We start from the raw sequence: 15,697 nt of genomic DNA on the forward strand, positions 1-15,697 counted from the left end.
AGTTTCTGGAGAATTATTAAATTTTTTTTTTTTTTTTTTTTTTTTTTTTTTTTTTTTTTTTTTTTTTTTTTTTTTTTACCAGCTTATCACTAGGGCTCAGTGCTGTGTGTGATGGTTTGTGGTGGCAGAGGAGGGCAGAACTAGTGTGTTTTGGGAAGAGAGTTGGGTGATTTATATCAATAATGAGTTTTTTAGATGACATGGCAATTTCACTGAGAAGTGTGTGGAGTGTGTGTTTGTATAGTTTGTGTGTTTCCTGCTGAAATACGGCAAAATAGCCGCTATGCTCAACAGGGTATTCTGTTACGACAGGTTTTACTGGCGGAGCTATTTCCATTTTTATTTTTATATTTTGTGTATTGTGTATTGTCCTGCACTGTCCTGTGTTGTCTTGCACTGTCTTGTGTTGTCTTTTGCACTGTTTGCACCAGCTGCACACATGCACTTTATGTGGCGAGGATCTTAGTTCTCGGCCCTGTGTTGTTCTGTTCTGTACTGTTTGTTTTATGTTGTTTTATGTAGCACCTGGGTTCAGGAGGAACGTTGTTTCATTTCACTGTGTACTGCATCAGCTATATATGGTTGAAATGACAATAAAAGCTACTTGACTTGACTTGAGGGTCTCACTCTGGCAAATTTGTAACAATTTGCACTAATCAGATTTTATGATGCCTTATAAAGGTGAAGTTTTGAATCAAGTAAACGGTTAGTGTTTAAAATGGAAGGAAGTCGAACTACTGTTTTATTGAAATTCGTAAACATTTCTCAGTTGTTCAGTTAATACTTAGTTTAAAACCTTATTCTTTTGTGCTAAAGTACACTAAATAGACAAACGTTTGTTTGACACCTGACCATAAGATTAATATATTTTTTGAGTATCTTATTCAACATTTTGTCCCGTATTTGCTGTTATGATACTCTCCACTTTCCGTGAAGATGTTCCTCTAGATTTTAAAAGGTGTGCTTGTGGAGATTTGTGCTCATTCAGACACAAGGGTGTTAGTAAAGTCAGGTACTGATGTAGGCTGAGGAGGCCTGGGGTGCAGTCAACATTCAGTAGGGTTGAGGTCAGAGCTCTATAGCAGGCTACTCAAGATCGTCCATTCCAACCCATGTAAACCATATCTTCATGGAGCTGGTTTTGTGCAGAGTGGCGTAGTCATGCTGGAACAGGTTTGGGTCTCCTAGTTCAAGTTTTTTCAAAGATTTAATGATACTGCATCCAAAGACATTGTATACAATTGTGTGCCTCTAACACTGTTATAAAGGTTTGTGGAAGAGCTACAGTTGGCTTGAAAAGTCTGCTGTCCCAGTACTTCTGTCCATATAGTGTTAATTATATAATGCTATAATGTTTGGGCTTACAACATCACTAATTATACCCTGGAGTATTTAATTGCTCTGTTGTATATTTTGGCTTTCTGGGGTAAAAAGAGATGTAACTGCTGCTAAATTATGGGGAAAAAACAGATCTCTGCTTTTGCATCTCAACATTTACCAAAACATAAATGTATTTTACTAAATACTATGTAGAAATTAAATTCTTTAGACTACTTTTGTAACAAACCATGGCTGCTTGTCTGCACAGGATGAAGGTTACAAAATCTTTGTACAAAATCATTGTTTGAGCAATGAGATCACATTGCACAATCTTTCAATTTCCACTTTACATGTCAGAGCAGTCTACCATGTGACTTTATATGTACAGAAATAAAAGATAACGTGGAGGAAATATTGTTTGGTGAGACTGTTTTGCACAGAGAACTAGAAAGTAAAAAATAAAAGTAGCACTTGTTTGTATTTATTATATGTTTTATTTTGTGCTGCCAGGAATCATGTTTGTTTTTTATATTTGCTGTTTCTTACATCCAATTGAGTCTGACCTTACAAATAGGTTCTTTTAAAAGCAATATGCTGATGCTTACATGTTGCCTTTGCCCTACCAAACATCTATACATAGATGACGAAGATAAACTGGGGTTTAGGGATCTGATGCGAATTAGAGCAGTATGTTTTCCTTTCAGATTCCCGACGGCTGTTTCTCATCACTGTGTTTGCAACTAGATGCACAGGGGTTCACAGTACGTGATTCATTGCTGAGAAAATTAAACATGCATACAAATATCAGAGGCTCAGCTATCACTCCCAGACTAAAAAAAACAAGGTGTCACCAAACTTTTCGCATTACATGAGCGGTCGCAGAGCACAAAAATTAGCCTGTGCCTGGGACATCTTGTAGTGTACATTAAGCTTTAGGTTTGAATTTTTTCTTTTTCTTTTATTTCTTTAAAAAAAAAATTTTATAATTACAGCTGTAAAAAGTCTAAAGTCAAACTTTCTCAACCATTAGTTAGCTTAGTATGCTTTTCTCGCATGGGTAATGATATTCTTTAAATTACTAGATTTATCAATGTCATAACTGCACATCTATTAAAAAACTTATCAAATCAGTACAGATGTTGTCTCCAACCTCAAGAAAGGATTTTTTACAATTGAGTGTTTCCCACACAATTCGTATAACTTTCTTTGTGTGAATTGAGCAAAAGGAACACATTTTAATTCAGGAAATCTTGTAGTTTGTCTTCATGGACATTGTACACAGGAGTGTTGTGCTGGGGCAGGTTTGGACCCTTTTTTTCAGTAAAGAGAAATCTCAATGGTTTAAAATACAAACACATGAGAAAACAGTGTGGATCTACCTTGCTGTATGGGTGTAATGACCGGATTTCAAAAATACTGCATAAATAGTTACTTTATTTTTATGTTAGCTTTATAATTTACCTTGCATTATCGTTTTCATTTATTGTATTTTTCACTATCCAGGCTGCCCTATGTGTCCCACAAAGGCTGCAGTTTCAGTTTACTAGCTGATGTTGCATATTAATTAAGGTATAAGATTATAAAATAAGCCATTATCAGTAATGTACAACGTACAGCATAGTGAGATGTTTTATATCCCAGAGTTTGGGGTCAGAGGTCAGGACTTGCCATGACATGACACCTTGGGGGTAGAGAAGGTTAAAGACCTTGCTCAGGGTTCCAGCAGTGGCAGCTTGGCAGTGTTGGGACTTGACACCCAACCGTCTGACCCAGAGTAACCTAGAGCCTTATCTGTCAAGTCACCACAGCTCTCTGTAAATCTTTTTTCAGTATATAGGTTTAATGGTGATGCACATGACCATACATGTCAGGTGAAATCACAGTGGCCATGACTTGCACCTCTGCCAATAAGCTGCAGTGATCTAATAAGCCCAGAATAACACTTTTTGTGTTATCTTGACACCTGTGCTAGTTCTGTAGAGGTGTGCTGGAGGGCAAAATGAGTTCAATGATTGCAAATCTGTCCAGCAGTCTTGAATTTAATTTTGATTTGAATTGAAACTGTTTACACACCAAAAGCTTGACATTAGAACCATTTGCATGTTTTGCTGTAATAAATTAGTTTGGTATAAACACAATGCAGCTGCATTTATTCAATAAGATGTGGCTGCTGCTACTGCTGCTCTGGCAGTGTCCCCAGCTGTGGTGTCTTTCCACTCAGTGCCTGTGCTCCCTCATGCTGTGCTAAGCCTCTCTGTGGTGATAATGGGAGATGAGGGGACCAATTGAGAATGAGGGGAAGTGATGAGGCATTCTGTCAGTCCCCTAAGGGCATTCACAATCCTGCCTGCCTTCTGATGGCTGTATTTAGCACTGCCAGGCTTCCACAAGCCTGTCTGGTCATACTGTACACACACTCTGCTTCCTGTCTCTTTTTAACCAACATGCTCACTTCAAACCCACCCACACTTAGCTTATTAACTCAGCTGGAGCTATATATGTTATACCATATAGAATTCACATTACCTTTTCTCTCTCTATACTCACATTATGATTATTTTTAGTTTTCTGAGTACTAGAATTAACAGAGGTGAATTTTTTTCATGGACATACAGTATCTAAATGAATTTCTTTCTTCATGTTTATGTGCCTTAAATCAACGTTTAACTTAAAATGAATGAATGAATAAATAAATAAATAAATAAATATAAACAATATTGGATAAACCACTATATAAACCACTAAGCAACATATTTATTTGCAAATCTAGATAAGTTGATTGGATTTTGTCTCTTTGGATAATAGAAACATGCACAACAAAACAATGCACATTTGTAGGAGCAGCGTATTTTTGGATGATTATTATTTTTGGAATTCAAGCTGCTGCCTTTTTGCTCTTAGAGCCACACATACACTCCATTTTTATCTAAACTTTTTCTCTCTGCATGAAACTGTAATTAATATTCCATGCTTGATAATGTCCATCTTAAATAAATAACTGGACCCATTATTTTCAAAGTATAAAAGCAGTGATTCTGTAAGGTTAGCATTTGAAAAGCACTTCATCTCATTCAATCTGACTTCTAATTAGCCTCCTGTAATGCTAATGTACTATCATATTAAATGGGCAATAACAAATAATTTGACCCTTCACACAAATGAATGCAGGATAGCAATTTAATGCTGTGCACTTTGAATTAGAAATGAATCCTACCCTCTGCCCTACCCTTTCCTGAGTGATAATAGATCATAATTTACACTACAAAATAGATTTAGAAATGTTTTCAGTCATGCAGCCATATTAATCAGTGTGCAGTCTGTAACCGTTTTCTCCTGGCAAAGTTTGTGATGGTTCCAGAGCCTTAACACTGGGTGCAAAATGATAGAATTCACACTGGATGTCATGTTTACCATAACATGGCACCATACACACTCATTCAGAGACTCATTCAACACCAAAATGCAATTTAACATAGTCAATGCACATGCCTGCATGTTTTTGTCATTTTAAGGAAACCAGAGGAAATCCAGATGGACAAAGGGAGAACATGTGAAATCCCACACTCACTATACCCTGAGCTCAGGAGCACATTAGCTATGGGGGGCCAGTGCTACCTGCTATGCTACTTTGTGCTGCCCATCACTGTGACAAGTAAACAATATTTCTTGTTTTGTGCTGCTGGCATTGATATAAAACACTGCACATGATAATGCAGTGTTTCTAAATGGGTATAAGTAAAAAGCTAAATGTAAAATACCAAACATTATATGTTAGCCTTTATTTAACAGAGAGGAATTAATTTCTGCCTTTTACACTTAGTAATTACAATTAAATTCATGGACAGGGTGCCAAGAGAGGAGTTGTGGTATTGTATGAGGAAGTCAGGTGCGTCAGAGAAGTATGTGAGGGTGGTGCAGGACATGTATGAGGACAGTGTGACGGCAGTGAAGTGTGCAGTAGGTACGACAGACTGGTTCAGGGTGAAGGTTGGACTGCTTCAAGGATCGGCCCTGAGCCCTTTCCTGTTTGCAGTGGTGATGGACAGGTTGACGGTTGACGAGGTCAGACAGGAGTCTCCCTGGACTATGATGTTTGCAGATGATATTGTGATTTGTGGTGAGAGTAGGGAGCAGGTTGTGAAAAGCCTGGAGAGGTGGATGTATGCGCTGGAGAGAAGGGGAATGAAACTCAGTAGGAGTAAGACAGAATACATGTGTGTGAATGAAAGGGAGGGCAGTGGAGTGGTGCGGTTGCAGGGAGAAGAGCTGGAGAAGGTGGAGGAGTTCAGGTACCTGGGGTCAACAGTGCAAAGTAATGGAGAGTGTGTTAGAGAAGTGAAGAAAATAGTGCAGGCAGGGTGGAGTGGGTGGAGAAGAGTGACAGGAGTGATTTGTGATAGTAGGGTATCTGCAAAAATGAAAGGGAATGTTTATAGGACTGTGGTGAGACCTGCGATGTTGTGTGGATTAGAGACATTGGCATTGAGTAAAAGACAGGAGGTGGAGCGGGAGGTAGCAGAGCTGAAGATGTTAAGGTTTTCGTTGGGGGTGATGAGGATGGATAAGATTTGAAATGAGTTTATTAGAGGGACAGCGCATGTAGGATGTTTTGGTGACAAAGTGAGGGAGGCGAGATTGAGATGGTTTGGACATGTGAAGAGGAGGGACATGAATTATATTGGTAGGAGAATGCTGAGGATGGAGCCACCAGGAAGGAGGAAAAGAGGAAGACCAAGGAGGAGGTTCATGGATGTGGTGAGGGAAGATATGCAGGTAGTTGGTGTAAAACAGGCAGATGTAGAGGACAGGGTGGTATGGAGACGGATGATCCGCTGTGGTGATCCCTAATGGGAGCAGCCGAAAGAAGAAGAAGAAGAAGAATTACAATTAAATTCATGGCATTTGCCAGAATGACTTATAAAAGCGCTCTCTATCAATAAATACATTCTGATATTGGTTCAGTTGCTATCTAGAATTGAGACCTCGAATAGCATTAGACCTAGAATACCATGGCTGTAAACATGTATCTACCGATGCAGCTGCGGCACTATAATGGTGACCAAATGTTGGTAATATTAAAGAGATTTTGGTTTATTGCAGCAGTTTAGAAATAAACAATTTTAACAAGCCATTTTGATTTGTACTTTTGGAGCACTTCCTTCTATCATTTGCACTATAAGAGCCTTCCTCTTTTCATCTTGCACCCTGTGTGTGTGAGGTTTAGAGAGATTTGTACAGCAGGCTCAGAATGGAAAGGCAGCTAATCGAGAGTGACACAATGATCAACCTTAGTTAATGAACTGCTCACGTTTTAAATATGACTGACCTGTCCATCACAGGGGTGATTTTCAGTTTGAACCACTATGTCACTGTCTCCTGGATGCGTGTGTGTGTGTAAGTTTATAGGGTTTGGTTAGATTGAGTATTGGGTTTGGAAGCCTCAGAGTCTTATGGTATAATGAATGGGCCATCATGCCTGTTTTAAATCTACATAATATTATGTGACATGTGACTTCCGCTTTGAGCTCCTCTAACTCTCTTTAAGAACTGACTGTGCGCAGTGCAGTGACATTTTCATAATCACACGTGATTAGATTTCACTAATGGATTTCTTTAGCGCATTTTCACATTTCATTACAGAAATAGAAAACTAGGTGAATGTAATACTCAGTGGAAAAAAAAGCCATTAGACATCATTTGGACTGCAAAGTCATACATAACAGAATACTATGCATTAGGGGTTTAACGGTACACAAAATTCACGGTTCGGTACGTACTTCGGATTTTAAGTCATGGTTCAGTTTAATTTTGGTAAGGTTAGGAAGAAATGCGAAACATTTATTAATGCAGTTTATTATTATTAACATCTTTTTACACAGTTTACATTTTTAAAACAATTTTGAATAAAATGCCTGGTTAAATATATAAAATATTATTGTATAAAAATTAAATATAATAAATCAAATTAATGCAATGCACTTTTTTATATTATTTAAATTGAGAAATCAATTACATTGGAACTAATTAATTAGATTAAATAAAGGGAAAATCATTAAAATGGTTTACAGTTGTTAGACCCTATTTGGGACCTCACTACAGATCTATATACACAGTAAGTGTGTGTGTGCTTGTGTGTGTGTGTGTGTGTGTGTGTGTGTGTGTGTGTGTGTGTGTTTTACATGTAATATGTAAATTTCTAATGTTATGACCTACTTAACTGTTCTGCTTATTTCAGCATACTTTAACAAATGTCTTAATTCCTTCCATCCCTCATTCAGTCACTCCCTCCATATGTGAAATTGTCAATATTTTCTCCTTTTAAAAGAAATTCTTGGAGCTGGACATAAAACCCTAAAGACTACAAGCTCCATTTTCTGGTTATTGGCTAATGCTAGAGCGATGGATTCTGACACTGATCTATCTTTAGTTTCTTTTTTTATACCGCTGGCATTGTTGTGTATGTTTTCAATATAATAACTATAATAATAAATGCACTCAAAGTGCAAGGTGGAGATTAGACAAACTTGCGGTTCACCACTTAATACATTCCTGATGGTACTCGATTGTAACCATGTGCCGCACGTATAAAAGGATTGCATTTGGTACATGGAAAATTTCTGTATTAATACATGTATCACTGCACCCCTACTACGCAGGGAAAAGCAATTCAATTCAGATGTAAACTTCTTGAAGAACTTTTAATTGTTGGCATTAGGATCTGAATCTCAGATAGGTTTAGTGTTTCAAATGATAATAAGAAGGCATATGTATATTTGTGTGTGTGAAAAGAAAAGGAGAGGTGATGCTGTTTGCATGGCTATGTGTAAGTGAGAGAGAGGGAGAGAGAGAGAAGTGAGAAAGGCAGAAAGAGAAAAGCAACGAGGGCGAAGCTTATAAGAGTGGTGCCAGTAGTCCACCAGCCAGGCTCAAACTCAAGAAGCACAGAAGTTGTTTCTTGGCTGACAAAAGTAATTAATCCTCCTACTCTGTAAAAATGAATTGGATTATTTGGCCACGAGGCAGAACTAATCTCATGTACAGTGTCCTCTGTGGCACAGACCTGACCCCCCAGCACTTCTCCCTCAGGGACAATACCAAATGAGAACTCTTTCGCTATTCCTTATTCCTTCTAATTTTTTTTATTTTTTATTTTTTTTATAATGTATTGTATCAAATAAATGTTTGGATCAGACCCCTTATAGTGTATTAGAAAATAATACTGTAATGCCTTTGTAGTATTGATGTGGAATCTCAGAGTGGTGCAAAGGCCACTGTATAAATGCTAGATGCTGACATTTTCAGGTGTGTATATGCCATGCTCATGGCTGATGAGATATTTGTACAGTCAAAGTGTCCTTGAGACATTATTTCAACCGTTACACACTCTTTTACTGGATGCAAATGCATAATCTCGTTGGTACAACAGGTCTGTTTAAAGCCATAATTACAGTCATTGTCTAACATAGGACTTAATTAAGGCTATCGCACTATTACACACTAATATGCGAAAATGTCTGTGGATGCATGCACACATATGAGTGCTAGGGTTAAATTGCTTCACACACATCCCGCTCTTTTCACACTGTGTCATCTGTGCTGATACTGAATGCTGTTTAACACGCCGACCCAATTAACCACACAAGTCTGAGTCCGAGACTCCAACATTCCAAACACCACATGGTCTACAGCTTTGATGCATCTGAACAGAAAACCTTTCGCCTCAGTATATGACACTGCTGTAATTATGTATTTATCTGAACAAATATATGATTCAGTAATATTAAATAAATTTAATCTATACTGTGAGAATCGCTACTGATCTCCTACTGAACTTTTTGTTCTTTACAGATTTCAAAGCTTACTTTCCCAAGAAAGACACAAAGCTCTGCAATGTCTTACGGATCCATTGACGGTGGCTCATTTGGCAGCAGGAATCCATTCGGTGGTCCCACAAGGCAGGGCTACCAGCCAGTAGGTAAAGACCCATTACTTTCCTATAGACAACGTATAATCTAAACACATGGTGTGGCTTCAATACGAGAGTTTATGCCACACTATTTATCATCATGGCTGGTTCACTGAAATACCATAAATCATTTGACAAAGACAAAGTGGAATTCCCGACTTATTTGCAAAGCCATTGGATTCTCTGTTTGCTTCCCATAAATCATTATGTAACTAATCAGCCATATGGCTTATTATAACAAAGGTCTACTTCAGCAGATTCAAATGTTCCTAGTGATTATATGACAGGTTAGACACTGAGACACTGTGCCTTTAAAATATTTTGCTGTAGTAGTCTGATGTCACAGCAGAAAATTAAGTAATTGCATTGTAAAATCAGTCCATAAATGCCTAGCAGTGCGGCCTGATCACCCAATCCAGAGTGCTATAATTTGTAGCAACAGTTCTCCAAGTCAGTTCCAGTGGGTCCTTAAAGTGCATCCAGAAGGGCTGTGATTTTCTTACTGGGTGGAGATGACAACCCACCTTTAACTTGACAGACTTGGAAAGAGAATGACAATGAAACACAAAAAACACACAAGCAAACACAATCCAAACCACAATCAAGAATAAAGTTTCAAATTTAGACAAAGGTCAAGGTTTAATAGCATCACAAAACCAAATTGCAATCTAAAATTGTATTAAAGTATGTAAAGGCAAGTCCAAGTGCTTGTCATTCGTATACATTTCACTAGTTATATGAAGCATATAAATTTATTACTAAATTAATAAAAAGAAATTGGTCTATAAATAATGCTACCTAATCTTGAACCTAATATATTGTGTTTGTAAAAGGTTAAAGAATAAAGAGATATAAAGCTCTAATAAATAGCTGTAACATTGTTGTACACATTTGAATAATAAGTTTAATATCACAATAGTTCGACTGCTAATTGGATCTATTTTTATTTCTTTTACAGTTAAACAGGTCCCAAATGTATACAAAAGCAGGTGATTTTTGCAAGTAGTCCACTGGTGATTTATTCTTTTTTTGAACAGTAGTATATGGCAGTCATTACTTTGCATTTGTTGCATTTCAGAATAGCTTTTTATGAAATGTAACTTATGACTAACCCAAAGAAGCTTGACAAATAGCAGCTTGAAAGTTATATGTTTTGCATAATGACAATGCACAGCAAGCAATAAAGCCATCTTGTCTGCTGATATAATACACCCTTAACATTGTTAAATAGAGAAAAGCTTCCAATCAGGAGCTGGAGTGTAGCAGCTATTGTCTGTGACAACATTGTGACTAAGGTGCCTTGAAAGCATAGTATAAAGCCCCTTTTATATTGTCATCTTAAGTTTTTGAATTGAAAACAGATTTCTTTTTTTTCTTACTGATCTACAAAGTCTTAAGTGTAGTTTGATATAAAAAGAAGCATTTTCGAATCTTTAAACAAATAAGTGAAAATTACAGGCAGTAAAAACACATTTAAAGAGCATTTATATCAGTTATTATCACTCACTAAATTATAGAGAAATCGAAAAAGTCAAACAGTTTGTTAATGGACTTCCAAATGTGCTTTGATTTCATCTCTGACAATGACTGCTGTCTTTTGCAATAAAGCCTGAAAGTACGATTGGAGGCTTTCAAAGTAACATTTCACAATGCAGACAAAAACACATTCATGGTAAAGAAAGGGCTCTGATTGTAGAACAGTGTGAAGCTGTGAGAAAAGGTACAAATCCGTCAGCTAATCTGTCACAGAAATGCTTTGAGTACTTTTTTTAATCATGATCAGCTAATGATGCTATTAATCGAGCGATCAATTACAGACTGTACGTAGGTATTTACAGTATTTGTACATAGGTAGTGTTTTTCAAGCTTAAGACAAAACACAGCAAGAGGCCGTAGAGGTAATAAACAGTGCTATTTTATGTGCAGACATGAATACCAATACACCGTCGCTTATGATTCATACAAGTTTTATCAAATGTCTGCGGAATGTTTGTTCGTAATGAAGAGAGATTTCTCTGGCGTACTTTCCATTTCTGCATAGTGAGTCATTGTCATATTTGACACTTGGCAGGACAGCATATGAACCTGACATTCCCACTTATGCTCACGAAGGGGGCTTTGTTCACTGCACTCATAGCATTAATCATTCTCTAAACCAATGATATCAAACAACAGCTATTTTCATGAAAATAATGTTTTCCCTCACACAATCCTATTTCAAAATCACTTATATAAGAACAGCTTTTAGTTTGAACATTAAATATTCTGTAAAACTCTAGTAAAGCGGTGAAATTTATAGGAACAAAATCAAGGCACCTAAATAAACTCTAAATCTGTCAGATGCTTATTGATCCACCTATTTTTTTTTTTTTTTTACACCTGATTTTTTTCCCCCTATTTTATTTTTAATAACTGCATTCTTTCAACATTTTATAGCAGTCTAACCACAGTGGTCATTATTGATACCTACAGAGTAAATTGACTAAAAAAATTTAATGGGCATAAACCTTTTAAACTCTTATGACTCATTCATTCATTCCTCACATTAATGTTTATTCTATACTTTTCTATTACATTTAATTGGTAACACTTTACAACAGGGTTCCTCTATGAAAGCATTTACAGACTTTAAGTACTTACTGCTTCAGCAGTTAGTAATCTCTCAGTAAATACTAATCAATCTAATGATCTTGTAATAAGGACTGTGTATGATACATTTAGATAATACAATAATCAAATCAAGTCCACTGGCTAGTATTGTTGTTTCAACCATATGCAGTACAGTACAACAACTTAGATTAACCCTAGATAACACAAAAACAACCTACAACAGGAACACATAAAGTGCTTGAGTGCAAGCATAACACAGTACAGTAAGAAAATGACACTTAAACTCTTGCTTAAGTTGGTAAGTAAAGCACTAATGGTAACAATTGTATAGGGTGTCTTTGGATGCAGTAGCATTGCATTTTCCCTTTACTTCACAAACAAGGAGACTCAAACCTGTTGCAGCATGACAATGCCCCTGTGCACAAAGTGAACTCTGAGTGATTCGAGTGAAAGATCTTAATTGGCCTGTTATAGAGCTCTGACCTTGATGCTACTGAACATCTTTAGGATGAAAGAAATGCTGCCTGCACCCCAGGAGTCCTCACCCAACATCAGTACCTGCCTTTACTTATGCCCTTGTGGCTGAATGAGTTTAAATCTCCACAACCACATTTTAAGATCTGGTGGAACATCTTCCCAGAAGAGTGGAGATGATCATTACAGCATTAGTATTCAAGTTAGTATGAACTTAAACACCAGTTGAGGAACCATAATGTAAATGCCTTTTATTACTTGAGTTTTTCTATTAGTTTGCTAAAAAAAAAAAAAAAAAGTTCCAATGATTTAAGAGGTCAAAACAGGTTGTTGTTGATCAGTTCTTCTTAGATAGACCAGTGGAAGGGAAAAGGGGAAATCTGTGGTGTTTTTTAGATCCATTATCAGTATAGGCTGAATATTGGACAACAGTGCAACAGTAATTAAAGTTGTATTACTAATAAATCGTATTAGTGTTAAAGTGCTCTGGTGAAATATGCAGTGCAAATATTTGAGGTGAGAGAGAAAGACCGAGAGATGAGTAGAGGGAGATAGAGAGAGGGCTGAGTGTGAGGTTGCATTTGGAGGCTTCATGTCTCAGTTTAGAGTCGAGTGAGTCCTGCAGCTCCAGTCATTAGAGACAGGTCTTTGATCACAGGCAGACCTGTGTTCAGAAGCCTGTCAGCTTTGCTGTGTATCAGCACTCAGGCGTCAGCTAAGCTGAAGCGGGGCTAAGGCAATGATCAAAGCTAAGGTTAAGTCTCTAATGGAGTTGTCAGTTGAGCTAATCTTTCTCCTCCTACCTGCTGCCAAACCTTTCAGCTCCCTCCAGCATATGTATTTTTTTTACCCTCACTCAAATGTTGGATGGCACCTTCCAAAGTTTTTGTTGTTGATCCCACTTTTTTTTTCTTCCCAATTTATTTATTAGACTTTTTTAAAAGAATAGTTAATCACTTGTTCAGGTGCTTTCAGACAACAATAGAATTGATGACTGATTGTCTGAGATGCAGTTTGAGCTGTGGATTCTATTTTTAGCACACATTATGAGTAGTGTTTTAAACATAGGAAAGTTTTATTAGCCTATGCCTTTTTTTTGTTCAATTTGGAGCACCTCTTAAACCCACTTTACACCTGACTGCAACAGCACTTGAGTTCTGGCATGGTTTTGAGCTGGAAACACATCATAACACATATTCAAACAATGTTTTGTAGTGTACATCTATAATCTAAGCAGTGCATGGATGATAATTTAAAATGTACGAACAACACAATCAGTTCAAATGCAAACTTTGTGAAAGTTATTCATGAACCTTCTACTGTACCTCCTTATGTAATCATATCATATAATTATGTGCCTTAGTAGTACATGTAAAAATGCATATTTATATAATCTAATTGCTAGTCAAGGTAAATTTTAGTGCATTTATTAAACTAATGAATGGCATGAATGATGTTCATTTCGCTGTTGCACACAGCTTTTCAAAAAAGTGTCTTTTAAAAGTGTAAATAAAAAATCTCCAGTGTGATATTTCCCTGTCATGTTTTTGTAAAGTCTAATTGCATTTAAATTGCTTTTATCATCATAGAACAAACGACAATACAGTCTAGTAATTAAATAACTCAAAATCTTTGCGGAACCTTATAACTGGTCATTTCCGAATCTTAATGGGACACAAAATGACTGCTTTATCATATATAGCTGGGCTTGAAGAATTAAACCCTTACTGAAAGTTAGAACTACACATAAATGTCTAATACACAGTACTACTATTTAATATTTACTATTTAGTGTACAGTAGTAGCCTTTTCTGGTTATATGAAATTGTTCCAGTACAATAAAAATCAATAATATAATGTAAAAAAATATATCCACAAATTTCTAGCTTCGGTTAAGCTTTGGTTTATCAAATATTTAGTAAATTATAATTACAAAAATAATTCATATTATTGATTGAGCTAGTTATTTGGCATTCGGAGAGCTCCAGCTACTCTGTGCTTCATTTGTGAGCTTTGCTGTAGAGAAATGCTCTTATGAAAAGTCTAATGATGGCACACTGAATCTTTGGCAAGTTCCACAAGCAGCCACTTAAGTGGTCGAAGCTAAAGCGCAGTCTGCAGTAGCACTATTATGACACAAACATAGCAGAGACAAAGTGATATAAGGTTTGTTGCTCACTATTTCTTGCTCTTTTACACTCACAGACATATCTGTTAGACAGCATTGTCCAGTGCTTGGTGTAAGTGGAGAGCAGAAAGCGAGGCTTTTGTGTTTGCTCAGTGATGTTCAGAGCATACAGAGTGCTTGGTGCTCATGTTCTATTGCAGTGGCATGTGTATCACATCTAAGGCTAATCACTGTAATGCAAAGATCTAGAACATTGTACTGTATGTATTGTGTGTGTGTGTGTGTGTGTGTGTGTGTGTGTGTGTGTGTGTGTGTGTGTGTGTGTGTGTGTGTGTGTGTGTGTGTGTGTTTATATGTATCTACGGGTTGTGTGTGTCTGCATAGTATTAACAAAAAAGTATTAGGACACCTGACTATGCATATGTAAATACAGTATATGTCTCTGTGATAGCACTAGTGCTGTAGACTTTCTTCAATAAGAAATGTAATGACAAAAATAAACCTTTTCTTCACATTCGTTAATTATACATTGGAAAGGGCAACATTTGCATTAGGTCTTGATTGTTTTACAGTTCAGGAAGATCTTGTGACTTAATATCTTATCTAACATAAAGTTTACTGAAAAATATCTTTCTGCAATAATCAAACCCAGGTTAAAGAAAGGCTCACTTTTCTCAAGAAAGTTCTGCTTCGAAGCCTGTTAAAGTGTCCCAAAAATCTGGAATAACTTTAATAATGTCTAAGGCTTTTTCTGTTCAGATCTTATGATTAGTGAAATTGCTTCAGGTTGCCTGATATCAGTCTGAACAAATCTGGCTGGCTGAGGCTCAATAAAATGTGCAGAAAAATAAGGCAATGTAAAATCTCTCTGCTGGTTTTATAAGATTTATTAGTATATGAACATATAATAAACATAAGATTCATTCTGTTTCGTCATAAAAAAAAATTGTTGAAATTTAAGCAAAAATAATTTGAAAATGAAATTGAAAATGTCTGACATTTTGAGCACTATATTATATAACTAATTTGTATGTTTGTGTTTTGACAGAAATTCATAACATGGCTTTAAATAAAATCCCACTGCCCTGCCTTTCGACTATAATGTGTATGATTTTCTCATTAGATCAGGTTGGAAAACTACCAGTGAAAGATCACTGCTCAGTCAGTAGGTTCAGAGAGAAATTAGGGGCAGCGCATAT

General features: G+C 36.6%; 1 protein-coding gene across 2 annotated transcripts in view; it reads left to right on the forward strand.

Moving 5' to 3' along the window:
• tsnare1 (T-SNARE Domain Containing 1) overlaps positions 1 to 15,697 on the forward strand; it is a 229,432-nt gene that overhangs the window by 122,844 nt on the left and 90,891 nt on the right. For both annotated transcript variants that reach the window (XM_083548755.1, XM_083548754.1), the window contains exon 2: positions 9,169 to 9,295. In XM_083548755.1, the coding sequence (XP_083404881.1) occupies positions 9,211 to 9,295 (85 nt within the window). In that variant the 5' untranslated portion in view covers positions 9,169 to 9,210. The remainder of the gene's footprint in view (positions 1 to 9,168; positions 9,296 to 15,697) is intronic.

The sequence above is a fragment of the Silurus aristotelis genome (genome assembly GCF_946808225.1).
Source record: "Silurus aristotelis genome assembly, chromosome: 1".
Lineage (NCBI taxonomy): Eukaryota > Metazoa > Chordata > Actinopteri > Siluriformes > Siluridae > Silurus > Silurus aristotelis.